The sequence below is a fragment of the Mangifera indica genome, chromosome 18 (assembly GCF_011075055.1).
Source record: "Mangifera indica cultivar Alphonso chromosome 18, CATAS_Mindica_2.1, whole genome shotgun sequence".
Lineage (NCBI taxonomy): Eukaryota > Viridiplantae > Streptophyta > Magnoliopsida > Sapindales > Anacardiaceae > Mangifera > Mangifera indica.
This window is the reverse complement of record NC_058154.1, coordinates 8,829,798-8,844,294: the sequence shown is the minus strand read 5'-3', so window position 1 is coordinate 8,844,294 and position 14,497 is coordinate 8,829,798. Positions and strand designations below refer to the sequence as shown.

The 14,497-nt window shown below is 35.9% G+C and overlaps 1 protein-coding gene, 1 non-coding gene and 1 pseudogene across 10 annotated transcripts in view; 2 read left to right on the top strand and 1 right to left on the bottom strand.

The window, feature by feature from the left end:
* LOC123201957 (putative disease resistance protein At3g14460) overlaps positions 1-14,083 on the bottom strand; it is a 52,821-nt gene extending 38,738 nt beyond the window's left edge. For 5 of the 9 annotated variants that reach the window (XM_044617633.1, XM_044617639.1, XM_044617635.1 and 2 more), the window contains exons 1-2: positions 9,714-14,083; positions 9,146-9,225 (exon numbers count right to left, since the gene is read on the bottom strand). In XM_044617633.1, the coding sequence (XP_044473568.1) occupies position 9,225; positions 9,714-14,011 (4,299 nt within the window). In that variant the 5' untranslated portion in view covers positions 14,012-14,083 and the 3' untranslated portion in view covers positions 9,146-9,224. The other 4 variants (XM_044617632.1, XM_044617631.1, XM_044617634.1 and 1 more) reach the window with 4 other exon arrangements.
* On the top strand, positions 1,912-5,201 carry LOC123201674 (annotated as a pseudogene).
* Positions 2,244-2,350, top strand: LOC123202508. The gene has a single exon (XR_006498981.1). It is a non-coding gene; the product is annotated as a small nucleolar RNA R71 (small nucleolar RNA).
* Positions 14,084-14,497: the final 414 nt, after the last annotated feature.

Genomic DNA, 14,497 nt, shown 5'->3' with positions numbered 1-14,497 from the left:
AAAATCATAAAACTAAAATTTAAAACTAAAATTGAAACACATAAACCGAAATTAAAAACAAATGTCTAGAAAATTAAAATTTAAGCATTAATTAAAATAAGATTGAAAGTTTGGGTTACCTTCCAAGTAGCGCCTTTGTTTACAGTCGTCGGCTCGACGTAATGCCTTCATTTATTTATCTGGGATCTTTCAACTCCACTTCTCTGATGTTTTCAGCTGGCACTCATTTGTAAAACAGTTTGAGTCTATGGCCATTAACTTGAAATACTTTTGATGTTGCTAAGCTCTGAATCTCTAACTTCTTCAGAATTTGTACCAGTTTCTCTTCTTGCTGCTCATTTAACTTGCTGGAAATGATCACTGGTAAGGTTTCCCCACAAGGTACACATATTTGAGGTGATTTGGAAGAGATTTCAGCTCCAGCTCTAGTGCCTGCAAAATAGAAGGTAACAATTTTTCATTAGGCACTGGCAGCTCAATATAAAATAAATTATCTGTATTTTTCAGCTCTCTGAGCTCATTCATCTCTGTCCCTGCATTCTGCACATCTGAAATTAATTTAAATTCTTTCCTTCAAAATATTTTTATGGTTAGCCACCTTTAACTCATCATCACCATCAAGTATATCCTGCACTAGAGAATCAATTAAATCAACCGAATACACAGGAAAATCCACATCAGAATATTTCATAGCATCATAAATGTTAAATTGGACAGCTTCACCATCAAACTCCATGGTCAATGTGCCTTTGTAAACATCAATTTTCGTTTTAGCTGTTTTCAAAAAAGGTCTTCCTAGCAAAATAGGTGCAGATTGGTCATTATTTTCCCTGTCAAGAACACAAAAATCAGCTGGAAAAATTAATTTATCATTAACCTGAACAAGAACATCTTCAATTAACCCCTTGAGATATACATTTGATTTATCAGCCAACTGAATAACTGTGCCAGTTTTTTCTAAAGGTCCAAGATTAAGAGCAGAATAAATGGAATATGGCATTACATTAATAGATGCTCCTAAATCTAACATGGCTTTTTCAATTTTTGTGCCTCCTATTGTGCAAGGGATGCAAAACATACCTGGATCTTTGCATTTTTCAGGAAGATTTTTGCGAATTATGGCTGAAACATTTTCTCCTACCTTTATTTTTTCATACCTTTTTAGTTTTTGCTTTCTTTTCAATGTACACAGCTCTTTTAAAAATTTAGCATAGCGAGACACTTATTTTATTGCATCAAACAGTGGAATATTGACTTCACAGTTCTGAAAGGTGTCATATAAATCCGCATTGCTTTCGTACTTCAGTTTTAAAGCTTCAGGAAAAGGAGGAACAGGTTTGTATTCGCTGAGAGGAGGATATTTACTTGTCGCTACCTTTTCAGAAGAATTATTTTCTGCTACCAATTTTTCTTTGTTTTCTATTGGTTGTGTTGGTGCAAGTTGTGCTTTAATTGGCATCTCCAGCTCCTTTCCACTCCTCAACATTATGGCACTAACATTCTCCTTTGGGTTCATCACAGTTTGTGACGATAGTTTGCTTGAATTTTGTGCTTCCAGCCTACTGATTGCAGTAGCCATCTGGCTCACTTGATTTTCTAGATTTTGAATGCTGGTTCTGGTTTCCTGTTGAAATTTCACAGTGTTAGTAGCCAAAGTTTTAACAATATCTTCAAGAGATGTACCTAAATCAGAATTTTGAGTTGGTTGCTGTTGTTTAGGAATATAGGGCTGCTGATACAGTTGAAAATTATTCGAAGGCTGATTCACATTTGCATTCCCATAACGAAAATTAAGATGATCTCTCCAACCGGAGTTGTAGGTATTCGAATAAGGATTATAATTATGATTTCGCTGCTGTTGTCCTAAAAATCCACCTACTGCATTAGCATGTTCAGAGCAGTCATCTTGAAATGTTGGGCACATATCAGTTGGATGTCCTCCTAATGAACAAATTCCGTAAACTTTTGCCACCTCTATTTTTCCTACAGCCATTTGACGTACAAGAGTAGTTAGATTATCAAGTCATCTCTCAAGAGAAGATACATTTACCTCATTGACACGTTGAGACGAATTGTCTAATCTATTCCCAAATTGTTGTGAATTCGACTCCATATTTGCAATTAAATTCCCGGCTGCTTCAGGTGTTTTGTCAGCTAATGCTCCATCACTCGCTGCATCAATCATATTTCTCTCATTTGATAGAAGTCCTTCGTAGAAATATTGAATAAGCAGATGGTCACTAATTTGGTGATGTGGACAACTCGCACAGAGTTTTTTAAAACGCTCCCAGTATTCGTATAAAGACTCTCCACTCTGCTGCCTAATGCCACAAATTTCTTTCCTTATGCTGGCTGCTCTTGATGCTGGAAAAAATTTCTGCAGAAATAATCTTTTCATCTCATGCCAAGTAGTGATACTTCCAGCGGGTAGATAATACAACCAATCTTGCGTATCATCTTTCAAAGAAAACGGAAAAGCCCTCATCTTGATTTGTTCTTCGGTTACTCCATTCGGTTTCATTCCAGTGCACACCACATGAAATTCCTTTAAATGTTTATGAGGATCTTCACCTGCAGAGCCACGAAAAATAGGTAAAAGATGGATTAGTCCAGATTTTAATTCGAAAGTAGTATTAACATCTAAATTCGGAAAAATAATGCAGTGTGGTTGTTGATTTAAATCTGGAGCAGCAAGCTCTCTTAAAGTCTGATTTTCAGCCATGTTTTCCTCTGTTTCGCAAGCAGATCTGTGTGCTTGCAGTCTCCTTTTCGCTTCTTTTCTCAGCCCTTTTGCAGTCTTTTCAATTTCTGGATCAAATTGTAAACTATCTTGTTTCGAATATCGCGTAATGAACATACAAATTAAAAACTCCCCGGCAACGACGCCAAAATTTGGTATGTGCTATCGTTGACACCCAAATTAAATCCTAAATTCCTGCAACAAAAATGTAGTAAAGGAAAGTAGGGATCGTTCCCTCGAAGAGCTTTGATTAGTATGTTGTCACAAATAATCGAAACAAAGAAATAAAGGGCGGTTTTGAAGTGAGTGCAAATTATAATGAAAAACACTAATTAAAAATTCAGTAAAATAATCTAAAAGGAATAAATCGATTTAACAAACCTTGGTCTTCGGTCACATCCACCATTAGAACTACGATTGATCATCGAAACCAAAAATATCAAATTAATTATTCAAATATTCGTTGTGGTATTAAATTTACCTGTCATTCCTTACTATTAGTTAACCAAAAACATGTATTCCAATTAACCCTTATTGATTAATAATTCGGATACGATCTCGAATTTAATTAAACAATAGCATTACGAATTAGAAAGACCAACGAAGTAAGACAACACAAACGTACGACGTTGCATTTAATCCAGTTGATTATTTTCCTAGGATTTAAAGTTTCTGATGCAGCAAACGATAAACCTAGTTGCCACTTCGATTAGATGGATTGAACAATTACGGATTCAGCACCTAAACTAGCAATAGATTATATTAATTGATAAACTAATTGCAAACCTTAGAAATCAACCAACACATTCATGAAAAATAATTCAGAAAGATAACCAATACTCAAATAATTAAAAGATGCATTAAAGAACAAAAATAAATCTCACAATCATTGTAGTTCCATGGTTTCAGATCCCTTCAACCAAGATAAATTATTCAGCCACTGTAGACCATGTTTTTCTCTCTAATTCTCTAAGTACAATGGTTGATAATTCTCAAATAAAAATAAGAGAATATATATTGTCTTCCTACTAAAATTCTGGAAATTGAGAGTCAATCCTAATCTCCTAATCAATCAAGCAAAGTGATGCATATCTTCCCAAAAAGAAAGGAAAAGATATGTATTTTTAATGTATATCCTTCCTCTAAAAATATCCTTCGTTATTCATCTCAATTAATCCTCTTTTCCAACTAGTAATTATCCCTTTTCTAGGAAGCAAAGCTTGATATTTAGTGGACCCTTGCAACAGATCTGGACGTCCAGATTTTATTTCCGCATTCTGTTTTCGTCTTTCACGTGCCCACCCCTAGTTAGCATCACGAAATTTCCAGTTTAATAGATCTACTCCAGTTTTTCATCTTTTTGGCCCAACTTATTCCAAAAATACTCAAAGCTTCCTAAATGCAAAAAGATAAGTAATTTCATTAGATTGAATCAAATTTCCACACAACACAAAGGAATTATAAATCAAAATACTAACAATTAATGACCTTATCAGCAGCTCCGGCCAAAGCTCCAAGACATCATCAAACTCTTCCAGTCCGTGCAAGAGCCCAAAGCCAAGTACGAGCAGCACTTGTTTAACGGAAAGAATCTCAAGCCACTTGATACCCAGTTCAAGACGAGAGAAAAAAAAGGTGGCAGGTTGTGTGTCTCAGGTCTGGCTTAGAGCTTACTTTGATGCGGAGAAGAATGTTGTGTTTGAAGCTGATTCTGACTCTGTTTTGACGAACGGGTTGGCGGCTTTGCTTGTTCAAGGATTGTCTCATCAGCCCGCAGACAAGATTGTTAAGGTTTCTCCTGATTTTGTGGTGTTTCTTGGTTTGCAACAGAGCTTAACTCCTTCTAGGAATAATGGGTTCTTTAATTTGTTGAAGTGGATGCAAAATAAGGCGCTTGAACTGTTTTTAGAGGCTGAGAAGGCTAAAGGGTCTGTTGAGGTTTCGAATTCGGAGGCTAAAATTGAGGGTGGTGGTAAGGATTCAATTTTAATTGATGATAATGTTAAAAATTCAATTTTGGAAGAGAACTTGGAGTTGAATGTTGAAACGAATGAGAAATTGGAGACATTGGAGTGTAGAGGGTGAGAATAAGGGAGAAATTGGAGAAGGAGTTGAGACCTGTTGAGTTAGAAGTGGAAGATATTACATATCAGCATGCTGGGCATGCTGCTGTGAAAGGGAGTGACGGAGAGACACATTTTAATGTAAAGGTTATGTATGAGGAATTTGAAGGGAAGAGCTTGGTGAAAAAACATAGATTAATATATGGTTTGTTGCAAGATGAGTTGCAGTGTGGGCTGCAAGCTTTGTCAATTGCGGCAAAGACTCCATCTGAAGTTGAGGGGAGATGATTTGGTTGTAAAAGTAGAGATTATAGGTTCATTTCTATGTTTTGTATTGATTTATTTGAAACGTGGGATTATTAAAAATAAAGGTTTACGTGTTGTTGAAATATATGAAATGACTTGACTCCACATATTGGTTGTTTTTGTCAAGTCTTGGCCAATCTTTTTTTTATAGACTTGTGATGTGTTCTTCCAGGTATGGTATTGCCAAGTTCAACTTAATTTTCTTGACAATTTCCATTTATAATGCTTTAAACTGCAGAGTTTGGTATTATTTTTGTGTGCTGCTGATTTCAAACTGTTTGGGTTTTGGGCTGCTTCTTAGTATATATAATAGGATGATTTAGTTAATTAATTTGGTCCTCTGAGACTAGATGTGGTTAATATATATGGTAAACTTATGATAGTTGGAAGGGAAAACGTATATAGGTTGCCATGGTTATGGAAGAGTTTTGATGATGATGTCTAGGGCAATTTGTACTTTGTGCTTCATACTGCACATTTTCTTTAGTCTTGAATTGTTGCCTATTTTTCTTGTTTTCTCCTTTGAATGCTAGCTGGCTGTGATCCATGAGGCTACATATGCATGTTCTTTGCTCAGATTTATACTTCAATCCTTTAGCTCATTACTAATTAGCATTTTATCTTCTAACTTGTTCACTGTAATGTCATAAAGGCATCCATCACAAGAGAGCTTTAAATTCTGCTCAAGTCGGTGAACAGTATCTACATATCATTTCTTCTGCATCTTGCTAAGTTCTTCAACTTGCAAGTGTAATACATCTAAAACCCTTCCATGAATTGCATGTATACACATGTTAATTGATGGAAGATCTAGTTATGGCATGCTACTCTGCCTGGATAACCTTTTAACGTTGAAACTTCTGTCATTCCATTTTCCCAGGTTTTGGTTATTAGTTTCATGAACCGCTCTTGTTCTGTCCAAGTCTCCAAGTTTGATCTGATGCAGGATCTAAATATACGACTTCAAGGATATCTTGATAATGATCTAATAAGCAGATTTGGTTCCAGTGCTTGCTTTCATTTACAACTTATTCTTGATATGAACTTATTAATTGGTCAGTGCCATCATAAAGATGTAGCTTGGAGTCAAGAAATCTTTACTTTTTCATCAGCTATTACAAACAAACTGTATTGGACTTAAATTCTGCAGAAACGTGAAATCTTATTTAAGGAAAGCGTCCGATTGGAGAAGAGTCTCAAACAGCTAAGCTGTTTGTATAGTCACTTTGAAGCTTAATTTGAGTACAAATATGCATTAAATGTATGGCTGGAAGGAAATATAAGTTCCACCAGTAATACTTTAAATGATGCAGATCATATCTTCCAATCAACTTCAACAGGCATCAAGCATACAATCATGGCCTGGTTGTGGGGGTCAAGAAATCATGTGTCTGATGTATCATTCAGGTACCTAGTTAAGTATTTGTCTGTGATGTACTGAGTATTCTTAGTAGTAGACATTGTCATTTCTTTTAGCTTTTATAAGGGGTTAGGCTCCTGCTTCATTTGCTTTTTTTTTTTTTTTTCTGAATATATAAATTCATTTATCCAGACACCAAAGATAAAAGAGCTTCCCGCTTTTTGCTCCCTCCCAGATTCTCTTACTGTATCTTTCTGAAATTAGTGATGGTTGCTTTAGCTTCTGAAAATTTTCAAATATATACTGCTGAGGCAATTAAGACTTAAAATTGAGAGTATCGTATCGTTTTAGGCCCATTAAAAATTGGATTCCAATATGGTTCTGATTTTTCTTTTTAAGCTGACAACTTGCTATTGAAAATTCTCAAGAGTTATCAACATGGCCCATGACAAATTTGAATCGAGCCATGCTAACTTTTGAAAACAAACCAATTCGATTCAAATCCAGCCCTACTTTCATCTTAATGGATAAAATATGAAATGACAATTTTATACTTGTCACTTGGCACCTATAAATGATGCCAATTTGTGACATCTCATTTATGTTACATGATTGATTCATCAAGAAACATAGCATAATGTTATATGTATGCTACTCATCACTATCATGTGATTAAATTTGCAAATCAAAATCCAGTCATATAAACTTTTCCAAATGATATTTTCAACTTTTATGAAGGGTCTACCATAGCTCCATTACTGACTATCGACTGAAATTTGCCAAAGATTAATGCTGCAAGCTCTAAACAGATAACCCACACAAAATCTGGTGCTCCAGTGGATGGCTGCTGAAGGCAGGGAAACTGATATTTTACTGGGGGGACACAAACAAGCTGGCTTTGAATGCCCAGGTATTCATCCCAGGTAAAAAGCAAGATGAATCAGGTACATGTTCTATCAAGAAGGCAGTCATGCTGAAAACAAAGTAAAACAATCTATGTAAGCGGCCATGGAAAATGCAAGTATGGAAAACATAGAAGACTTGGAAGAAAAGAGTAACAAGAAAGTGTAACTCATTATTACCTCGTTTTGTCCATAATATTGCCCTGCTATTGTCCCCGAACAGGCTACTCTGCTGTCTCTGTAACAGCTTCTACTCACTCAACAAAGTCCCTCCAAGACCAAGGAGCTTTGGATGTTGTCCTGCTAGGTAAGTGGTAGTTTAGTTTCAACGAGTATTTTCGTCTCAACAAAGACAAGGATCAGTTCATGATGATGCTAATAACTCTGATGGTTAAAGCTTAAAAAGATGAAAGTGTGGGACAATGTGCTTACATTAGGAAGGGAAAATTTTAAGCCTCTGCAATCACAACTTTCTTTCAGAAAAGAAAAATCCAGTGCCTTGTCAATCACATAAAGCTTCCTCTAGTATAAATGTAAATGCATACACATAAAGGTATTCAGTTGTCACACTGCAAAGAAGTGTTTTACAAATTTACCTTTCACACACCTCATTTCAATGAGAATTGATGCAAACCCGACTGTAAGATAAAAAATTAATATTAAATTAGTTGTTATTCATACACAAGGCATCATATTACTGAACCAAATGAAATGAAACAACATGAATTATCATTAATTTGAGGAATCCCGGGTACAATAATCTAGATAAATTATGTTACCCAGGCTTCCTCTCATCATTTTTTTCCCAAAAAATCACACAACACAACACTATAATGTCAGCATTCACATGAACATTGAAAGAAAAAGACAGGAATTGACTTCTTAGTACTTCACAAAGCATTGTTGTAGAAATTTCAAACCATATAGGAATACTAGTTTTTTATTTTAGAGGAAACATGTATATATGGAAGATGCACATACACTGTTTTGATAATATGCAAATTATAAATCTGGGGTCATTACCTGACAGAATTAAAAGTTTTACACCATAAGTGAGGTTACCAAAAAGACATTGTCCACTAGATGTTACTTCCCAAAAGTAACAAAGATGTAAGGGAAATCCTAAAGAATACAAATTTATAAGACATTCTGTAGAAGGTAATCATGCTGCAAAACACAATAAGCAAGTCTTATAGGAGAAGAATGAATAAGTGTACTCATGCAAGAAATGAACTTCAGTTTAGGCTCACATAGAAAGTGTTTAGCTCATACAGAATGTAACAACACGAACTTTTTTATTTTTTTGGTGGAATATGAACAATAATTTACATTCAGTTTAGGCCAGAAAAAAGGGCATTCAATTTCTTTCTCTCTTTTTTTTTTTTTTTTGGCATTCAGTTTGTGCAGTGAAAATAGAAAATCAGTAACAACACCAATTAGAGTTTCAGAAGGATGGGCAAGTAAGCACCAGAAACAAGACTTTTTATACATACTTTGATTCATAAAAAAATTGTTGCTCAAATATTTCTTTATAGTACCTTTCACCAACAACAGCTTATATAAAGATCAATCAGGCAAAGCGACTAACTTCTGGAACAAAGATGAAAGCAATGCCTGGGAGAATAACTTCCAGAACAGAGATGGCAGCAATGCCATGCAGCAATGCATGTGAACTGGTTCTGCTATGTACTAGCAGATATAATACATTATTCCTCAGAGATCTGGATACTAAAGACACTACTTGTATGAAAAAAAAAACATACATTTTTATTACCTGACCTCCAATGTGTTTGGCACCCTATCCTGATAGTTCATAATACTGGAACCCAGCTTCTCAAACCATCAGTATGTGATCTATAGTACAGTATGAAAAGAAATCAAAATTACAAAGAAAAAACTTAAATAAACAAGATATTAAAAACATGCCACTAATTATCTACCCCTAGGAGCATCTTCCTGACAATATAATATATCAAATATTATTCCGTAAAATTACCTTAATAAACCATATGAAAAATTAAATGGAAAAAAAATTATTGAAACTTTCAATTGAAGTACAGAAAACTAAATAAATGATTGAAATGATAAAAATCTATGCTGCAATTATTTATTCAGTTCAAATCATATTATGCTACCAAGTATAATTTTACTAAACAAAAAAATAAAGCCTATCATCCGGGCAGCAGTGTTGATAGATTGCATTAGGGAGTTGAACTTTTTTCCAGCATGTATGACAGAAGCAAAACTCTGTTATCTTAACAATTTGCATCATTTATTGCTGTTAAAGTAGCTATATGGTTTATGTGTATAAAACTATCATGCCAGAGAGATAATTTTCTTACCATGTGTCATAGATGAATTCATAATCTATGCTGACATGAGGAATGTCAGCAATCTTGGACCACTCTTGTCCTTTATTCCTTCTGCAGTGCTTTTTCAGCAAAGGACAATTAGAAATATATAACTGCAGCAGTGAGGATGGCAACCTTGTTGGAAAGGATGACAACTCCATGCAATCACTAATGGAAAGTTTTTCAAGAGAAATAAGGGTCTCGAAACCCTTAGATGATAGATATTTCAATTTTGGGAAACTTCTAATGGTTAGTTGAGTTAGAGAGGTCGGAAGCACCATATTCATGTCCACGATCCGGAAACAAATTGCATCTAAGCATCCCCTTATCTCAAGGCTTCTTAGACTTGTGAGATTATGCAGCCCCCACTCAAACAGTGATTTAAGCAGATTGGCATCATCAATTGAAAGTGAGGTTAGGTTGGTAGGAAAGCCTTCCTTCGGAATGGACATAACACTTGGACACTGCCTTATTACTAATTGTTGAAGGCAGCTGAGATTGTGCAGGCCACTAGGTAGAGCTTTAAGTTTCTTACACCTCTCAATTGATAACACAGTTGAGCTGGTGTCAGGAAAGCCTTCTGAAGGAAACGAGACAAGACTTGGACAATCTTGTACATACATTGTATGGAGACTATTCAGATTATGTATACCCTTGGGTATGAATTCAAGATTTTTACAGTTCTTCATCTGGATAAACCCAACAGACATGCCTTTATCGAAGCTCTTTGCTATGGTCGTTAACTTTGGACAATTAGCAATGTCCAGGTGTTTAAGTGCCTCAGGTAACAAACATTTAGTTGACAACCTGGTAAGCTCTGAGCAACCCGAAACCTCCAAATGTTCGAGTGTTGTTGGTAAATCACCTTGCAATAATAAAGTTCTGAGTTTCAGGCAATCTCGAATATCAAGGTGTTTCAAGACGACAAATAACTGGTCTTTTGATGATAAAAAAGTGAGAGATGGGCATTGGGAGATATACAAATACTCAAGAAGATTTATAGTGGCATTTGTAACATCGTCATTGTGCACCAATGATGTGGAAGAAGAGCAAGTGTCCTCTTTATCATCCAACAACCCCTGCAATTTCTGACAATTTATTAGGGAGAGCTGTTTCAGAAATGGAGGTAGGTGACCTCTCGTAAGAAATGTTAGAGAATGACAATCCTCAATTTGCAAGATCTCCACATGTGCATCACTATTCTTCAATCCCTCATAAACATATTTTAGAGCACTGCAATTTTTAATCTTAAGTACTCTCAAAACAGAAAGAAAACTTGCTTCTGAAAATGAGACAATTCCGTTACAATTTTCAATACACAGTTCTCTAAGGGAAGTGAAGCTATGTGACCATTCTACTAGATTCTGAAGACAAATCCTACTCAGCCATGGGTTTATGAGTTCTTCACAATTGACAATCTTTAGATATTCCACTTTCTGAGACCCTTGAATAAACCAGTTCCCAGATATTGAAATATTTGAAAGAGTCATAGACTTTATTGACTTGAAGTCAAATGGACTATTGCACACCGTGTTTTCGCATCCAATTACTTCAAGTTCGCAGAGCACAGGAAAGCTTGAGACTGAAACTACAAACTGTTGACATTCATGAATCAAAAGTTCTTTCAATGAAGGAAGATGATTGAATGAAACTACCAACCGCTTGCACTCACGAATCACAATCTTCTCCAATGAAGAAAGATGGTCTGGTAACTGGCCATATAGATTTGGGCAATCTATGATGGAAAGCTCTTGCAAGCAAGTAAAACTGTTGACACACTTATTTTCTTTGATATGGTCCCAATACTCCCATTCTAGCAAATCATCAAAACAAAGAGTCTCTAAAGATGGAAAAGGTCTAGAGCAATTTTCCCCATAAATTTCCAATCCAATCCTATTTAGTCCTACCAAGCCTTTGATGGTGAGTGTTTTAAGCAAGCTTAATTGCCCAAGTGGCGGCAACATTGTGCATTTTTCACAATTTTCCAATCTTAGGGCCACCAAGTTGGAGTATGACAGATCTCCTACCCAAGATGGAAATACCAGACCACCATAACATTTGATTGTAAGTTTGCTTAGATTTTTATGAGGTTGAAGTATGTCAAGTACTTTATTTTCTTTTGCCTTGTCTCGTGAATCATCATGTTGACATCCCCATTCTAATACCAACACTTCTAGGCTGTTCTTATCGGCTAAAATAGATCCTTGGAAATCAAGAACTACATTCTCTAATCTTGAAATGCAAAGTTCCCCAGAGAGAAATCTCAAATTTTTCAAAACTTTTATACAAGATCCCTTGTCTTTGCCCACAACAAAATTAGACAACACTTGAAGATATTTCAAATTTTCCATTCCCAAAGGCATCTCTGCTAACTTCACTCCTCTAATGTCAAGGTGATATAGATTGACCAAACTTCCAACATTAGAAGGCAACCTGATAAGCCGGAAACAATGTTTTAATATCAAACATTGCAAGTTAAATAATAAACTTGTTGATTCAGGCACACTTCTGATCTCAATATTAGATAGATTGAGATACCTTAGAAGTTTCAAATCTCCAATTGAATCTGGTAGCATTGTAATGTAATAACTTTCTAGAGATAATGCCCTCAATGTTTTCAACTTTGGTAACAAATAAAAAAGAATCATGTTACTCAAGTATCGAGTATTGTCACCTCTAGCAGTTGACAAGAAAGTCCTTAGGTGAGTCATTCTGTGGAGATCTTTAAATTTTTCTTTTCGATCATAATTATCACAAATGTAAGAAAAATACCGAATCTTATCAAATCTTTTTGAGGTTTTTAAATCCTCTCCCAACTTAAAATTTCTTCCTCCCAAAATCCTTTGCGCTAGACTGAATAAAATGCCATGCATTCTAAACTTAGAAGCATTAGTGCTTGATGGTTGAAAAATTGACCTTTCCAGTAAAGCTTTAAAATATTCACTACCCACATCTTTCAATGTCTTTTGGCCTCCATATGGTGAAAGGATCAGACCATCTGCAGCCCATAAAAGTACAAGTTCCTTTTCCTCAAATTCATAATCCTTTGGTAAAATTGCACAATAAGTAAAACAACCTTTTACATGAGAAGGAAGCCTAGTGTAACTTATTTCTAACACACGGATAATTTCAGATTCATATGAAAAATTGAATCTTTCTTCATTCAATATGTTTTCCCACTCATTTCTTTTCTCACAGCTTAACATGCGACCAAGAGTGCGTGCAGCCAAAGGCAAGCCTTGGATCTTTTCAACAACTTTCTCTCGAATTTGTGGTGAAATTAGTTGTGGATTAATTCCACCAGCCATAAACTCAAATATAGCCCAGCAAGCATCTTTTGTTAGGAGATTCAAGTTATAACAGATGCTGGGCTGCATTGTTAAAGCAGCAGCGACATTACGTGTAGTCACAATTATTTTACTTCCAGCTGCTCCAGCCACAAAAGTTGTCCCAAGGAGTTCCCAATCGTGATCATTCTCAATCCAGACATCATCCAAGACAAACAAGAATTTTTTTCCAATTACAGTGTTTCTCAGCTCAATTAGTGCTTCTTCTAATTCATCAAACGTGCAAGGGGATAAAGTAATCGCCTCGAGAAGTTGCTCGCAAATTCGTTGACTATTGGAGCCATAAGAAACAGTTACCCACGCTCTGATATTGAAACCATCCAAAGCCCTGTCGCTGTAGACCCGCACAACTAGACTTGTTTTGCCAATTCCTCCCATTCCAACAATGCTTATATAATTTGATTCCTCACTTAACACCATTTCAAGTATCTTGGCTTTATCTGCATCTCGGCCGTGAAAGCAAAAATGTGTAGATAAACTTAAGGACGGTTGTAATTTCGGAAAACGTAAGGGCGCAGTTGTTCCAGTGAATTTTTTCAAATGACGAGCGATATCTTCAATCTTGGACACCATGCCGATATTTGGAGTGGAATGAGTAAAACAATCAGGGATAAGGTTACGCACCTTGCTAATGCTAAAATAATGTTGGGCCATCAGCTTACGCCCTAACATATCAGTTGCAAATCCATCCACCATGTCATCCAAATCATAAGCCAAGTCCAGTAAATCGTCCAGCCACAATTTCATAGTTGCTGCCTCGTAGTGGAGTTGATGCCTCTCTAAATCGATGAGGTCTTTTTGAATATATCTAAAATCTGTTTTCAACATGTCAAGCTGTGCAGCTACCCCGTGCCGACGTGAAAGATACATGAAGTCCCTGGACTCCAGACTCTGAAATATCACTTGCAAAACATGAAATACATAGGACCCATCCACGGCCATATGGAAGACGATGACGATGAGAGAGCTTCTGAAATGAATAGGAGATTTGAAGATGAGTTTTCCAGGCGCAAATTGGCGTTACATACACTCTTTTGGAGACATTGGAGTAAATTAGTAATAAAACAACGTGGTGTGAACATGAAATGACAAATTTATCCTTTTCACTTCTCACCCTCAAACTCTTGAATTCTCATCAATTTCACCCCTGCCCAGTCCTGAGAACGAAATGCACTGCCCAGATGGGCAGATCAGAAGATAGATTCTCATGTCAATTCATAACACAGAAAAGAAGTCAAAATAAGCTGCTACCACACCAACTTCTTTTGTTATTTGCTCAGCACCTTGATTCCTTTACAAATTTAGTTGTCTCTCCCTTGTACAAAGCAATTTCCAGGAAGAAAAGGAGTATACTTTAAAAGACAAGTCTTTCAGCTGCTCATCATGACTTAAAAAATTACACCTTTTACGATTTAACTTACCCTGACT